The 15,191-nt window shown below is 40.0% G+C and overlaps 1 protein-coding gene across 2 annotated transcripts in view; it reads left to right on the top strand.

Moving 5' to 3' along the window:
* Nucleotides 1-15,191, top strand: part of LOC134802391 (translational regulator orb2) — a 90,434-nt gene that overhangs the window by 45,986 nt on the left and 29,257 nt on the right. The window contains exon 2 of one of the 2 annotated variants that reach the window (XM_063775033.1): nucleotides 2,173-2,271. The exons of the other annotated variant lie outside the window; for it this stretch is intronic. Within the exon in view, the coding sequence (XP_063631103.1) occupies nucleotides 2,232-2,271 (40 nt within the window). The 5' untranslated portion in view covers nucleotides 2,173-2,231. The remainder of the gene's footprint in view (nucleotides 1-2,172; nucleotides 2,272-15,191) is intronic. 2 annotated transcript variants of the gene reach the window in all.

Raw genomic sequence — 15,191 nt, 5'->3', positions numbered from 1 at the left:
CTCAGTATTTTTTTCTACACGTTTATTGCTAAACCTTCTTGACAGTTAGTTTCGATTTTAATGACGTACATGTTAAATGAAACCGATGAAACAGTCGTCAACAGTTAAGAACAATGAGAATAATCCCTAGTTTGAACGGGAACTTTCTAAGCGGAAACTTGCATGAGAATTAGTTCATGAAAGTTTCCAGAAATTTTCGTAATTTGGATAATATTCTGCAACGCAACTTGCTCATTGCTATGCGGAGATCGTATTAAACGTGATCGTATTATCCGAGTTGTGACATATTGTGATCATTCGGAGCGGCTAAGGTGATCACAAAACACGACTCTATTGTCAAGACGTTAGAGTGCGTGTTCAGATATTTGTGAGCACCTCGGCAGCTCCGATATATCTGATGGCATCTGTACTGTTGTATAAATAGGATCGTTTTAGTATTCTGCTAAACTGCAAACTGTGTTATAATCGAAACTGCATATGCATGCAAAATAAATGCAAGATCAGTTTACAAATGTACCGCTTTCAGGTCAAGTTCAAGGTACAATGTTTGTACAGTCAGCATAACTACTAATAATTTGTTATGTAGGTGATATTATAATGTACATCAGGATTATTAAATTGTAAAACGGGACTTAATCGCGTATTTAAGTTTTAAGATTTACCTCCGACGTTTCGAGGACGGCGTTGTCCCCGTGGTCTCGGAGAAGACTGGCTAAAGTTGACATCAACATCTTCTAGCCGCGCGAGTTTATAACAAGCTTTTATTAGGTCGACCTGTACATATGTAACTATGTAATGGAATCTAAGGTAACCAATTTAACCATCTTCCAAGGATCGTAGCTCATGAAAATTGGCAGCTGTATGTAGTTCTGATGACAATACAATAATATGGTACTGTCGAACTGATCTGATGATGGAGACAGGAGGTGGCCATAGGAACTCTATGATGAAACAACGCAACCTAATTGTGTTAGGGGTTTTTAGAATTGTCTCGATGAGTATTAGTTGTCTGTCGTAAGAAAAGTACAGTCAGCGATAAGCTTGTACCAAAAATGAAATTTTTGCCAAAAACTTATTCAAACTATGTTCCCGCACTTGGTCTTGTGAAAGTTTAAATCTGTGTAGATGGTACCTTCCATTTACTTTTTTTCGAAAAATCATCAACTTTGTGTTATTTAGACTCAGAATCACGTCTGACTCGCTTCACTTCCCACATCTGTTATCATACGGTAATACAGATTGTGTCCGATATAAGATAAGTCCTTCGGATAAGATAAAGCGTTATCAATACGTGATTCTGTGACATATTGTGATCATTCACTGCCAAGAGTGAGTCGGATTATAATTAGTCTCCGACCGAAGTTATCGAAACTTATAAGTTTTCGGTTTCGGTCAAAAAACTGCACGAACCTTTCGGTTTGACGAAATTGTATTTTCCGTAGAGTCCGAAACATATAAGTAAGTTTTCGGTTTGACGAAATTCTATTTTCGGTAAAGTCCTACGATGAATGAACGTGAATACCTACCAAAATTTGGTGTTTCAAGATAAAACAATGAAATAGATATAAAACGTTTCACAAGATTTTCTTAATATTTTGTGTATTGTTACGTGATCATTTCGGAACCAATTTTGAAATACTTTTTCCATCGACTAGTTTTCTTAATGGCGGGGTAGGGGTCTGACGTAATCTTTAATACTTATTATTACATATCTAGGCAGGTACTTCTAGTTTTCGTAGAAGCACTTGCGTTTAATATTTTGGAAGGTTTTTTTTTTGTAACCATGTTTGTTCATTTTCAGTTTCAGGTAGAAGTTTGTGGAAGTTTTATATTATTTTCACTCAGAATCACGAGATCTTTCGATCCACGAGAAAAAAAGAGTCCCCAAAACATCATAATTTTTTTTTTGTTCTTTTTGACGGCTATAGAAAGTGTATTAAAAACGTTACCAAATTAACCAATAGAAGTGAGGAAAAACTTAAGTCTGTGGAAAAAACTGTCTTTCGGTGAAGATGGAAAGAGCTCTTGATTCTGAGTAGAGAATTAATATGAAAATTCCCAATTCTATCAAAAGTTGCAGAATCAATTTTAAATAGAAATGACTATTAATTAACAAGATTATTTTACCTATTAGAAATATTTCCACTTTTCTCAATCAGTGTTATATTTCAGTGTGATAAGTGAAAATCATGTTATACTGAATCAGATTGTGCTTAGTTTATCTGTGAAAAATGATCAACCAACATTTGGTGAGCAACATGGCGTATTACGGTAAGATTTTTTATTTTTTATTTAGCTGAATGTGTGAGGCACATTTGTTATTATGATTTAGAAATCGCTTGCTATCGATAGGTACTTGATTCGATGTTTAATTAATCCCTAAAGGAGGCCACTGACGAGCCTTCCAACTGTCCAAATAGCGTGGCTGCAATCCAAAATCGGTCCGTGAATGTCAAAAACGTACAATATTTAATATTAGGATGCCGTCCATTTGGATGAATCCGTTGTAACGGCATCCATTTGGAAGGCTCGTCAGTGGCCTTCTTAACACTCGTACGTTTTTGCCCCCGATAAACCGGGCTATGGTTATGAAGAAAAGCGTTGAGAGCGTACTGCGAAGACGTGGCAAAATAATACCTAGCAAATTTTTTCCAATTTTGGAATTGGAAAAAATAATAAATCTAATCTAAATCTAGCTTTTGTTCTAAAAATGCATATAAATAAACCCGTAAATTCTAATCTGGTCTTAATATCCAAACGAACTAAGTTTTTACAAAATTAAGTTCTTTTGAACACTCCAACTACATTCACACTTAAAAAGAACACATCTCCCTTTCCCGTTTCTTAAAAACAAACCTTACCGCCCACTTTCAAGGTCTAATTTACACCAACCTACAAACAAGTTCCGCCATTTTGTAAACCGCGAGCCGGGCGACGCAGTGTGTGGTACGCATGCGCGTTGCCATGGCAACCAAACATGGCGGTAACTAGAACGCCCTGGGCGACCTACATATGACAGGCTGACCTAACCGCCCTGGATGTGCCCTGAAAACTTCGAATTGTTAATACGTAGGCTATCCTGACCTATTTTGAGTGGCCTGGCCTGTGTCATGTTGAACCTGCATTATCATTAGGTTACCTATCCTGAGACTTAAAAGCATTTGTTTTGTTTTTGTGGAACCTTAATAGGGGATATTACTGCAATGTTCTGCCCCCAGAGTGCAGCACTAAGCTAGCTAGTAAACCATAGAGTAATAGATACTGTGCCTTAAACTATTTTTTTGACAAGTTTTCACAGACAATACAATATGACATTGATGCATCAAGGCGGTTTGTTAACAAGGGCCTACCGGGAAACGTGAAAATCGAAATTTAGTTATCTGCCTCTTTATCGCTCGAATATGCAAAAGTGATAGAGAGGTTAAATAATGGAATTTTGATTTCATCACGGTAGACCCCCAGATTGTGATGGATAGTGTTAGTGGCGCCCCCTACGCAGAGTTTTGCGTAATATTCCCTATTATTCAGTAAACGTTTAGAAGTGATTATGGAGTGTACAGACACCTGCAATAATATATTACACAACGAAGGCCGCAAAAATATCTGACACGATCTTATTTGTAGAGCCATAAGAGCACGTCACATATTTTTGCGGCCTTCGAAGAGTAACATATTATTGCAAAAGGGTCAAAAACGTTTTAGTATGAATTATGATTATGCGAATTTCCTGTGAACAACATAAAATTACGGTAAAAATCTTAGAAAATATACTCAAATCGTTAACTTTCGTAATTTCTAGCCAGGAAATTAGCAGTCATATCATAAAAAACTATCATACGAGGTTAAATAGCACCCCAAGAGGGATATTTTATGTTTTTCAATCTGCGTTTGACCCAGTTGGCAGTTTTGGAAACTTTGGGCATAAATTATATGAACTTTCCTATTGTGTTCCCCAGTTTTATAATATGGCTTAAGATGAAATCATGAAAGTGGCCGACCGCGCGGAATCGCCTTTCCTGATACTCATACAAACGTAGTCCTCATTTTTTCCTTGGTTCAGGCGGAGTATGTCACTTTCTTAGGACGTCACATTCTGAGGACGTCACATTCTGAGTTCGTCACTTTCTGAGTACGTCACTTTATGAGAACGCCACTTTCTGAGGACGTCACTTTCTGAGTTCGTCACTTTCTGAGTACGTCACTTTCTGAGTTCGTCACTTTCTGAGTACGTCACTTTCTGAGAACGCCACTTTCTGAGTACGTCACTTTCTGAGGACGTCACTTTCTGAGAGCGCCACTTTCTGAGGACGTCACTTTCTGTGTACGTCACGTTTTTTAGCATAGGTACGATATCATCATCATCATCATATTTCCAAGCAGATGAAGTCGCGGGTCGAAGCTAGCTCAACATATTATCTACAGTCCGTTAACTCTCAGAATGACCTTCGGATTTTAGAAAGATACATCGGGTATCGGCGGTAACACGCGAAGGTGATACTGCTGTTCTGCTTTCTTACTCACTCGCCAAAAGTTAGGGATACCTATTGTCTCAATGTAAAACAAGCCCTAATTTAATGACGTTATGCTTAATATTTGGTTGATGACTATATTGCGATTTGACTTTTTGTCATAATCTAAATAAAATAGAATCAGAATTTGAAAGCAGAACGTCACACCGTCATTTACAACTTCTGACTGAAATTATACAGAGTGGTAATAATAACAGTCACATATTTTTTTGTAGGTAAGTATAGTTTTTATAGTTTGTGTTTTTTATTTTATCTCTAGTTTTAATTAAAATTTACTTTAACATAAAAAAATAAATAAAAACTAAAATTTTAAATTTAATTTGTAAATAATTACACAGTACTTAAAAGTCACATTTACCTACTAGTTATGGTGGTATTAACTACTCTATACAGGGTGGTACAAACCTCGATGTCCAAAATTTTACCTACTAGTTATGGTGGTATTAACTACTCTATACAGGGTGGTACAAACCTCGATGTCCAAAATTTTTAAGTGAAAACTTCTTTAGTGGCGCTGTCCACTTTTTGTGGACGTGTCACGTGACCGTAAGATTCGTAAGACGTGAGACAGACACGTGGCCTGATCGAAAAACTGTTACAATGTCATTGAGTTTTCACTTCTGCCGGCACTCCCGGAGTGCAACCCGTTGTTTTTTTTTTTAGATTCTTCACTACGTGGGCTATCAGATTAGGTACTAATTTGGGAACTTTTCACCTCGATTCCTTTGACCGGTGACTCTGTCAAATTATGACTATTGTCACTTTTTTTTAACCTTAAAAAAAAACTTAGGGACTAGCAGTTTCTAAAATAACCAAAAGTCGTTGAACTCGCTTGTTTGTGACTTTTTTTTTCCAACTCGCAGCCAAGTGAGGATGCTGATTTTTTTTAGCAACTGCGTCGTTTGTAAAGGATTATGTTATAAAAAGAAACATTCAAAAAAGTTCAATAGTTTTTGTAAATAAATTAATTGGTTCGGCCCGGAATTTCTTAACAAAAGTTAAAAGTCTTTTATTTCTTTAATAATACATTATAATATATACAATACAATTAAATTAAATTTAAATTATACATTTTACAATTATACAATTATTGTTGGACGAACAAGGAAGTAAACAAACAACACTAATTAAAAACTAAACTTAAATATAAATATAAACTAAATAATAATGACGAACAAAAATTAATTAAACTAATAACTAAAAATACTAAACTAAAACTACCTAAAAAATAAAAAACCTACAAATAAAAAATTGGCCCCAGGTCTGTGCCCTCCGGTAGGGTGCCCAGAAGGCTGGCGGCGTTACCGCGCTGAACGGCAACGCCAATGCGTTGGGCGAGGTAGGCTCCAGCCTTCCGGTCACCCGTTGCGTCTATAAGGCGCTTGGCTAATTCTTTGTAAATGCTGTGCGCGCCTTGACCCCACGGCCCAAGCGTCTCCACACCAAACGGCTCAAACATGCAGCCGGTGTCTATGGCTGCATATTTGCGCCGCTTGAGATGCTCGGCCGCATCGGCAGCGGCGCCAGCCCTGGAAGAGGTCCCTGGAAGATGGGACGGCGCGAGCGTGTCCACGCACGTGGCGTCCCAGACGAGGGGTCGACCCAGCTTCCAGGGAACCAGTGTCATGCCATCTGGCCTCTTCCCATCGTCACGCGCTAGACCCGTCGGTTCTAGAACCGACGGCGCTCCGGCGGTGACGAGGGCCCGGCGCAGTATGTCATTAAGACTGGCGTGGCGTGCCATGCGGCCGGCGCTCTTGGTGCAGGAGAGGCCGTGGGTTCCAAATTTCGACACGTCAGTGCCGCAGTGGCAACGGTGTGGGGCCACGCATGCCGCCCCCAAGCGCAGGGATACCGCGAGTCTAAAAGTACTGCTGGTTAGCAGAGTGCCGAGGTTACTGGAAGGGAGTGCCTGCAGCCACGCGCCGGATTCCCATTTCGTTCCAGCAAGAAGACGAGCTCGCTCTGCAGGGCTGGTGGCCGTTTCATATAGATTATCACGTACCAGCACGCAGAGCGGCTCGTCCCATTGATGTTGCGAATGGCGCATCTCGGGTAGGTCCTTGTTGGGGCAGGCAGCCTTCCAGCTATCCACGGCTTCTGACAAAAAAGGTAAGTCCGAACTGTTAACTGTGTTGATTTTTAGAATTTTGAAAAATAAATTTTGCATGCTATGAACCGAAGAAAGGAAGGCAGGTAAAGCGATACTCGAAATTGGACGGATCCCAATACCACCATGCCTGATGGGCAAGGTGGCTTGGGTCCATTGACGGTTGTCTAAATGAATGTTCATGATTGAAAAAACGGTATTTTTTATAAGTTCGTCTAGTTTGGCCAAAAGTTGGGGATATTTCCAAAAGTGACTGCATCGAAGGGCATACGTAAATTTGGGGACAAACAAGCAGAATTTAATGATCGTGTAAGCCATGTGGGGGTTAATTTGGAGTAAGCGATCCGAAAAAAAACTAAAATTTTGGTGTTTGTCGTTGATATACCCTGGGAAGGCTTCGTCTAAGATGGGTGAGCCTAATAGAAAAAGTGAGCTAGAATCTAAAATTTTGATGTCTGGGGCGAAATTTTGGAATTTGGGAATTGCTGTGTCTTTTTGGAAATTGTCTAAAAAATATAGCTCACATTTGGAAAAATTTAAAGTCAAACCTATTTTTGAGAATTCTGTGGTGAGACTTTCTAGGTCTTTGACAACTTCGTCGACTTTGCCACCCAGGGTACCATCGTCAAGATACCAAACATTAAATTTTGAATTTAGGCGCTCAATAATTGGTTGGATAGCCAGACTAAAAAGAGCAGGACCCAGGGGGTCGCCTTGCTGACATCCGACGGAAGAGAATAAGAGGTTATTCTTGAAAAGTAATTTGGAGGGGTTGCAGTAGCATTGCCAAATAAAATTATAAAGTTCAGGGATTTTCTCTTTGACTTGTGTCAACAAGGCGCCACGGTCGACCGAGTTAAATGCATTACGTACATCTACCTTTAGTAAGACCTCGCCTTCCTTTCTTGTAGTAAAAGCACGTAGGGAGTGTACCGCTGCTTCACACCCACCTTTAGAGCCGAAACCTAATTGAAGCGGTTGGAAGTAATTCCTTAATGTGTCTGATACGGCTTTGCAGCAGGTTTTGGCCGCCAGGCGGCGGTAAGTCGTACCTACCGCAATTGGCCTGATTCCACCGTCCTTCTTGGTCAGCGCACACAGGTTTGCTCCATATAAAATGTTAATTACATCTGGGTTAACTTTGCCCTGTAGCATGTGATTAACTAAGGTTGTCAGACCTATCAAAAGGGCCTCACCGGCTTCGCCGCAACAGTGGGCAAGTAGGTCCTTAAGGTGTTGGGGCGACAGACCGTCAAGACCACCTGCGGAGCTATTGGGAAAGGAGCAAATCGCGGCGAGAATCTCATCGGGCGTTACCTGGAGGCATGGGTCGGAAGGGCCGGGAGGATCGGGTAGGATGGCGTTGGTATCGGGGCTCGGGTGCTTGGATAGTAGGGCTGCCAAAGTTTCAGGTGTGTCAGGGGCTATTGCGTCACTGGAAAATAGGAGGCGTGCGGCGCCTTTAATATTGCCTTCTCCAATTTTTGTTTCGACGTGACGGCGAAATGACAGGCTTTGTTTAAAAGCGGGTCTGGCTAAGTTGGTAATGTCATGGGGATTAGAACAATTTTGTTTTATCCTCGATGTCAGTGAAATACCCTTTTGCGCGTCTGCTTTGATATGTAGAACTCTGTATGGGAAAGTAAGAAGGTGCTCCCAGGATTCCGGAGAGTTCTGACTCACGGCAGCTTTCACATCTGCGGTGAGTTTTTGAGCAACAGTGATACGTGCGCTCCGGGGAATACGTTTTATAATGGGAATAGAGTTTTTTAAGTTACCTAGGGTTTCGGAAAAGGGTGGTTTGCTAATGTGGGACGAACTAGAGGTACTCGGTGCTGGGAGAGAGTCGGTTGGCGTGCACCCGACTGCCCGGTTATTATGGATTTTGCCGATGTGTATGTTGAGTCCCCGCTGCCCTTTGAAAACACAGCCTTGTGGGCATTGTGGGCACTGGGTTAAAGGCTCCGCAGGTGAGGTAGTGGGGGCGGCATTTAAAGTATTTGCTGTACACGACATAAAAAACTTACCTAACAGAATACTTAGACCAAATATAAACAAAATGCATAGGTATAAAAATATTATCAAAACACTGCAAATTTCACTTTTCACGAAGTCATGCATAGAAGAACTGAGGCAAAACTGTTGTTGCTTGGACCGTTAATATTGGTATAGAACAATTGAACGGTGCACTGGATCACTCGGAAAAAAGGCACAGGAATAAATAAAATCACTCAAAACGTAAATAAAAACATTTCTTGATTTCGTTGATTGACGGCGGCTGTCACGTCCGTGTAGGGCCCCAAGGAACGCGTTGGGACTTCCGCAAAGTATTCGCTTGCTATTTTTAGTCTTTACTCATTATAAGCATTTAGAAATCGAGCGATTGATACGTAAATATTCGCAAAACGGCTGTTCTTAAAATAAAAACTAAATTTATAATTTAGAGCCGTGTTTTTTCGTTGACGTTTGACAGTTTTTTTTTTTTTTTTTTTTTTTTTCAAAGTTAAAAGTTCAAAAATTCATAACTCGTAAACTACGAAAAACCGGCTAACATACATATTCTATAATTGAATTGAGGAATCTAAAAAAATTTTTGGACGTCGTGGTATAGACCACCCTGTATAGTTTTGAGTGTTGGATTGCAAGTTGCAACTAAATCAGTACGACGCTGTCATTTTCTATTACGCGAATACGTCCGATTTTACCCGAAAAACGAAGTTCATTCTGAGAGTTAACGGACTGTAAGTGGTCAAACAAATTTGTCATTAAATAAGAACAATAAAAACTACACTCATCCTTTTCTTTTGGGTGCTAGTACTAGTGTAAGACAAAGATACTATGTTTATCTCTGTCTATGTTTGAAATGAGACAGTCCTTTGACAAACTTTATAACCAAGATATATAAAAAATCAGCGATGTCAAATCGGCGACATGATAGATTTTTATTGTCAGGCTAAAAGTACAATGTAATATTAATTTAAAAATTCATCGTGTAACCTATATAGGAAGAAAACATACAAATAAATTACATTAAATATATGCAGAACATGAGAACTATGAGAGTATGGGAGTGATCCATACGCAGAAGTGATTGATGGCTGAACATATATTCTGAATATGCCGTTGCCGATATGAAGAAAAAATCCTTTGACGCCTATTCTCCATAGGTGACACGAGAAGAAATATTGTCTGAACCAAAACTGCAAGAGCTGATTTTTATACGCAGATATCCAAAATTTACACCATCATCAGAAAAAAAGACGTGAGTTTATGGAGACATGACAGAAGACGCGGTATGTTGAAGAATATGTTGTCACGAAAGGAGCGGCAGTCCGTTTAAATGTAAATATGTGGGAATGACCTTCTACTGGTGTCAGCGAGCTTGCCGTGATACCTTCACCAGCTAATCACAGCGGCGAATGATAAAATCATGGTTCCTACTGTGCGAAACATTTATGTGTATTGAATCGAAGCTGTTGCCGGCCTAACTCCAATCTGTGGCTAAATGTTTTGGTGCTTGTAGTTTCTAAGTATTCTGAATTAAATAATGATTTAAACATAATTAGATTGTTTTTATATTATTTATTTCTCTATTTTCACTTTATTGCACGAAACATAGGACGTTTTGCCAAATGGAATTCTCTACCAGTCAGGCGTAAGGCAAACAGAGATTGGTATTGGTATGTAAGATATAAAAGCGACCGTATGTCGAACAGCTAATCTGGTTGCTGGCAGTATACATTTTTCGTGCAGGTATATTATACTGTTAAATCATACCTATGCTAAAAAACGCGACGTACTCAGAAAGTGACATCCTCAGAAAGTGGCGTTCTCAGAAAGTGACGTACTCAGAAAGTGGCGTTCTCAGAAAGTGACGTACTCAGAAAGTGACGTACTCGGAAAGTGGCGTTCTCAGAAAGTGACGTACTCAGAAAGTGACGTACTCAGAAAGTGGCGTTCTCAGAAAGTGACGTCCTCAGAAAGTGGCGTTCTCAGAAAGTGACGTACTCAGAAAGTGACGAACTCAGAATGTGACGTCCTCAGAATGTGACGTCCTAAGAAAGTGACATACTCCGCCTGAACCTTTTCCTTTCTTGAAAATATTTAATAAACACATAGAATTTTTCATTAATACAAGCGTTAAAAATTAGCGTGGAATTTGTGTTTTGCTCCTTATTCTTATAATAATCTGAAAAATCATAAAAAGCCAAACAAAGGGGCAAATACTTACATCAAATTATATATGTTTATATATAGAGAAGCGGTCGTCCCGTTTCCTCTTAATAACGTCACTTTTAGAGTTAGACCAAGATAACTCTGCAACGATCTTGATTCATAATTTCGTAGAAGTTTGTCGTTTAAATAACACTTGCACAGTCTGGGATGTCAAAATCGCTGCAGACTTCTACACTCTAGCTTTATTTTTAGGGTTCCGTACCTCAAAAGGAAAAACGGAACCCTTATAGGATCACTCGTGCGTCTGTCTGTCTGTCCCACCAATCCCCCCCCCCTTTATCTCTGAAACTACTGAGCCTAAAATTTAAAAAAAAATACACAAAAGTACTTTACCTATAGATGACAGGAAAACATTAGAAATGTGCAGTCAAGCGTGAGTCGGACTTATGTACGGAACCCTTGGAACGCGAGTCCGACTCGCACTTGACCGGTTTTTTTCACTAAATGTTAGTCATTTCGCCACCTTTGGCCATATCCAAAAGAGTCTGAAAGTTGCGTAAACGCCCTGTAAAACTAAGAAACTAAGATTAATTCAGGTATTTGACTCCGAATCACTTCTAAGTGTCGGGTAAATTCTAAAACACCCATATTTCCATCGTGTCAGAGTCCAATTTCGGAATTACCCAGATATAGGTATGTTACCTTAGAGTGTTTTCACATTGTCCGATCCGATATCGGATGTAGGATCCTACATCTCCGTAGTCAGGCCGCGGGGGTGCGCACGGGCGCAGTCTTTAGCGGTCACGCACACTACAATAAATATTATGCTTAGGTACACATACGCACACAAACAAATATTATCGGTCCGATAGGTGGCGAGGGCTCCAACATGGCAGAATTTATCGGAAGTGCCTTTCCGATATCGGATGTCGGAAGGCGCCTATGACTAAAACAGCTGATGGAGGGTGCCATAATGACATCAAGTTCGCCTTTTGACATTATCTATCGTCTTTCAGTAACAGTAATAACAAAGTAATAATCAATAATTAAATGCATAAACATATACAGAGAAACACATATATCTTACATTTTAATGGCTTCCAACATCCGATATCGGATCGGACAATGTGAAAACGCTCTTCGCATGCATTCCTATATCTAGAATGCCTTAGATTATATCTATGCTGAGATGTATCGCAAGGAAATAGGTCAAGTGTAAGGTAAAATCGTCGCTTATCCGTGCGTGACTTTTCAATCCCTTATGAGGAAAACAGCTCTTTATAACCTAACTAATTAAATAATTATACAGGGAATTATATCTAGATGGGGCAGGAGGATGTGAGGGAAAATCAGAAAAATATTAGAAAAAATACTCTTAATAACCAGTAATAAAAAAAAGCCGACCACGTGCGAGTCGGACTCGAAGGGTATTCTGTACCATTATGCAAAAAACGGCAAAAAAATCACGTTTGTATGGTAGCCCCACTTAAATATTTATTTTGTTTTGTTTTTAGTATTTGTTGTTATAGCGGCAACAGAAATACATTATCTGTGAAATTATCAACTGCCTAGCTATCACGGTTCATGAGATACAGCCTGGTGACAGACAGACGGACAGACTGCCAGCGGAGTCTTACTAATAGGGTCCCGTTTTTACCCTTTGGGTACGGAACCCTAAAAAGGCATTGCTTCTTTAAAGCAGTGGTTGCTACTGCTACTTTCTGAACGGGAACAAGCCTTTTAAAAAGCAAATTTACCATCCTAGTTATATGGTTCAAATTCATGTAACAGCTAATTCGGAGATATAAACAGATAGACACATAGTATACTCCGAATGGTAATTCTGTACTTCTAAACGTCCATAATAGTACCTTAGCTCGTCTACCTATTAGTACCCACGGGATAAATATTGCAGAGGGCAACCGCCTTTTCGACTGGAGTATGTTACCTACTAGGTACATATTTAGCGAATCTGACGCGACGGGAACAATATTGTAGTCATCCACCTCCCTGTCGATTGGACTATCTATATTAACGTACAGATCACATACCAGTCAGATGCACAAAATAGGTTTGGTGCTGAAGCTGAACCTATGGCCGAAACAATTTTTTTATGCCGAAATCAGCCGAAGCCGAAACTTCAGTCCGAGACTAACGAAAACACAGTTCCGGCGCGGCCGTTCGTTCGTCAATTTTTCGACCGAAACCGAACTTTCGACCAAAACATGAATTTTTGGTGAAACCTACCGAAATCTAAACCGAAACTTCGATTGGACACTATTAATTATACCTATAGATTTTTGTTATTAGAAAACAAATCAAATTATTTTTATGAGAATTTTAATTTGTGTTATTTGATGTAGAACACTAGGTTCTTATATACATTATAAACCGAAATAGATGTCATTATACAGGGTGCAACATTTCTACGGACTGAGCTGAAAGGATAGTGTTATGTAGGTAAGTGATCTAAAATTGAGTTATGTTATTATAATCGTAAAGCTGGGTTTAAAAAAAAAAACAAAATCATTCAATGGAAATATTTTTATATCAGTGACAACCTTACAAAGTTATTTATATTTTAAATTGACAATGACATGACTGTCATTAATATCTTGGATCTTCTTGCTAGGGTTGAAACATACAGATTTTTGCACTAAATGTTTAACAAACTGTATCTCAACAACGGTTAGAAATATTGACGTGACTAATAAGAGTAATAAGTGAAAAATAAAGTACGTAGCCTAAACAATTCCCCGTTTGCATAAAAGGATGATTCACGTTAGACCGGGCCGTATCCGGGCCGAAGCTTCCGGCGCATTTTTTTCTATGGAAAGCATCACCTGATCACCTGTCATGTCATAGAAAAATAAGCGCCGGAAGGTCCGGCCCGGCCACGGCCTGGTCTAACTTGAGTCATCTTTAAAAGTGCCTCATTCTGTTCCACCCGATATAATGTTCCAGGTTCCAGCTCTGGACACTGGAGGCCTTGGTCAGTTTGTCACTCAAGGTCAAGCCACTTATGATACTTAGCTTTACAATGCGGTGTCTGTAACATGTAATCTATATATGAACCAAAGCAGACGCGACGGGGGAAATATAGTAGAGGTCAACCGCCCCGTCGACTGGGCTATCGTAAAACTAGCAATTTTCGTCTGGGGATGCTTTTGCCTTGACAATGGCGTTTTCTCTTTCACTTTCGGTTGCTTTCTTTTTAATTCTGAAAGGGTATCGATTTGGGTGTACTGTTACTTTAACTTGGCCCTTAACCTTTTCGACGCCGTGTCAAACACAAAAGCAGTCACCCGGACGCCACGTCACCGAAGTGTCAAAACTGAAATTGAACTTTATGCATATGCACGTAGGTCTATGTTGGTCTGTGGTCTGTGACTGATTATTGGCGTTGAACCTTCGGTGCGGATATATCGGTCATTGGCGTCCATAGGTTAAGGGCCACCGCACACTAGCGTCTTTTGAGCGTCGGCGTCTAGTCAGCGCTGTGGTAAATGGCGTCACTGCGCAGTTGCGCCAACGTGGCGTCGAGAAGCAGCCATAGCCACCCTTAGGACACGGAGCCTTAGGAAAGGCTCAGCCATACAAATGAAAAATCCAAAATTTGCCACTGAAATTTGAACCTATGATAGTAGGACATAATAGAGTTGATTTTGGGTTGTTTGAAAATTCAACGAAACAAAGCAAAAGCGACTCTGTTCTAATTGAATATGATTTAGATTTCATCGAATTGAAAAAGTACTATAGATAGGACATTGGGCCTTAGGAGGACAGAGTTGACTAGACGCTGACGCTCGGGAGACGCTAGCGTGTGGCTCTAACTTAATGGCTCCTTTACACGATGGCCACTCCAAGGGACGCAGCCATGCGGTAGAATGCGATAGGTATATCACTTGCTCCCTCTAACGCATAAATGCGTCCCTTGGAGTGGCCGGCGTTGGCCCATCGTGTAGAGGAGCCATAATATTATAAAGCAGTACAGTCACCTGCAATAATATGTCAATTTTCGAAGGCCGCAAAAATATGTGACAGGCTCTTATGGCTCTACAAATAAGATCGTGTCAGATATTTTTGCGGCCTTCGTTGTGTAACATATTATTTCAGGTGACTGTACAGTCAGCAATAATATCTTGGTAACTCAGGCTACGAATCAGCAAAAAGCGAGGATATTTCTAGCAAGATGATAATTAGTGTATGACTGGCTGTCCAATGACTGGATGACCATAGATATATGAATATAAATTCTATGCTCTATGGCTGTCACTAATACCTAGCTGAGAAAGAATACGTACAGTCAACATCCAAAGTAACGGATCAGACTACGCATGAAAAGTATTCCATGGTGGCAGATACTTTTTGTGATT

The sequence above is a fragment of the Cydia splendana genome, chromosome 24 (assembly GCF_910591565.1).
Source record: "Cydia splendana chromosome 24, ilCydSple1.2, whole genome shotgun sequence".
Taxonomy (NCBI): domain Eukaryota; kingdom Metazoa; phylum Arthropoda; class Insecta; order Lepidoptera; family Tortricidae; genus Cydia; species Cydia splendana.
This window is presented reverse-complemented; position numbering and strand designations above follow the sequence as displayed.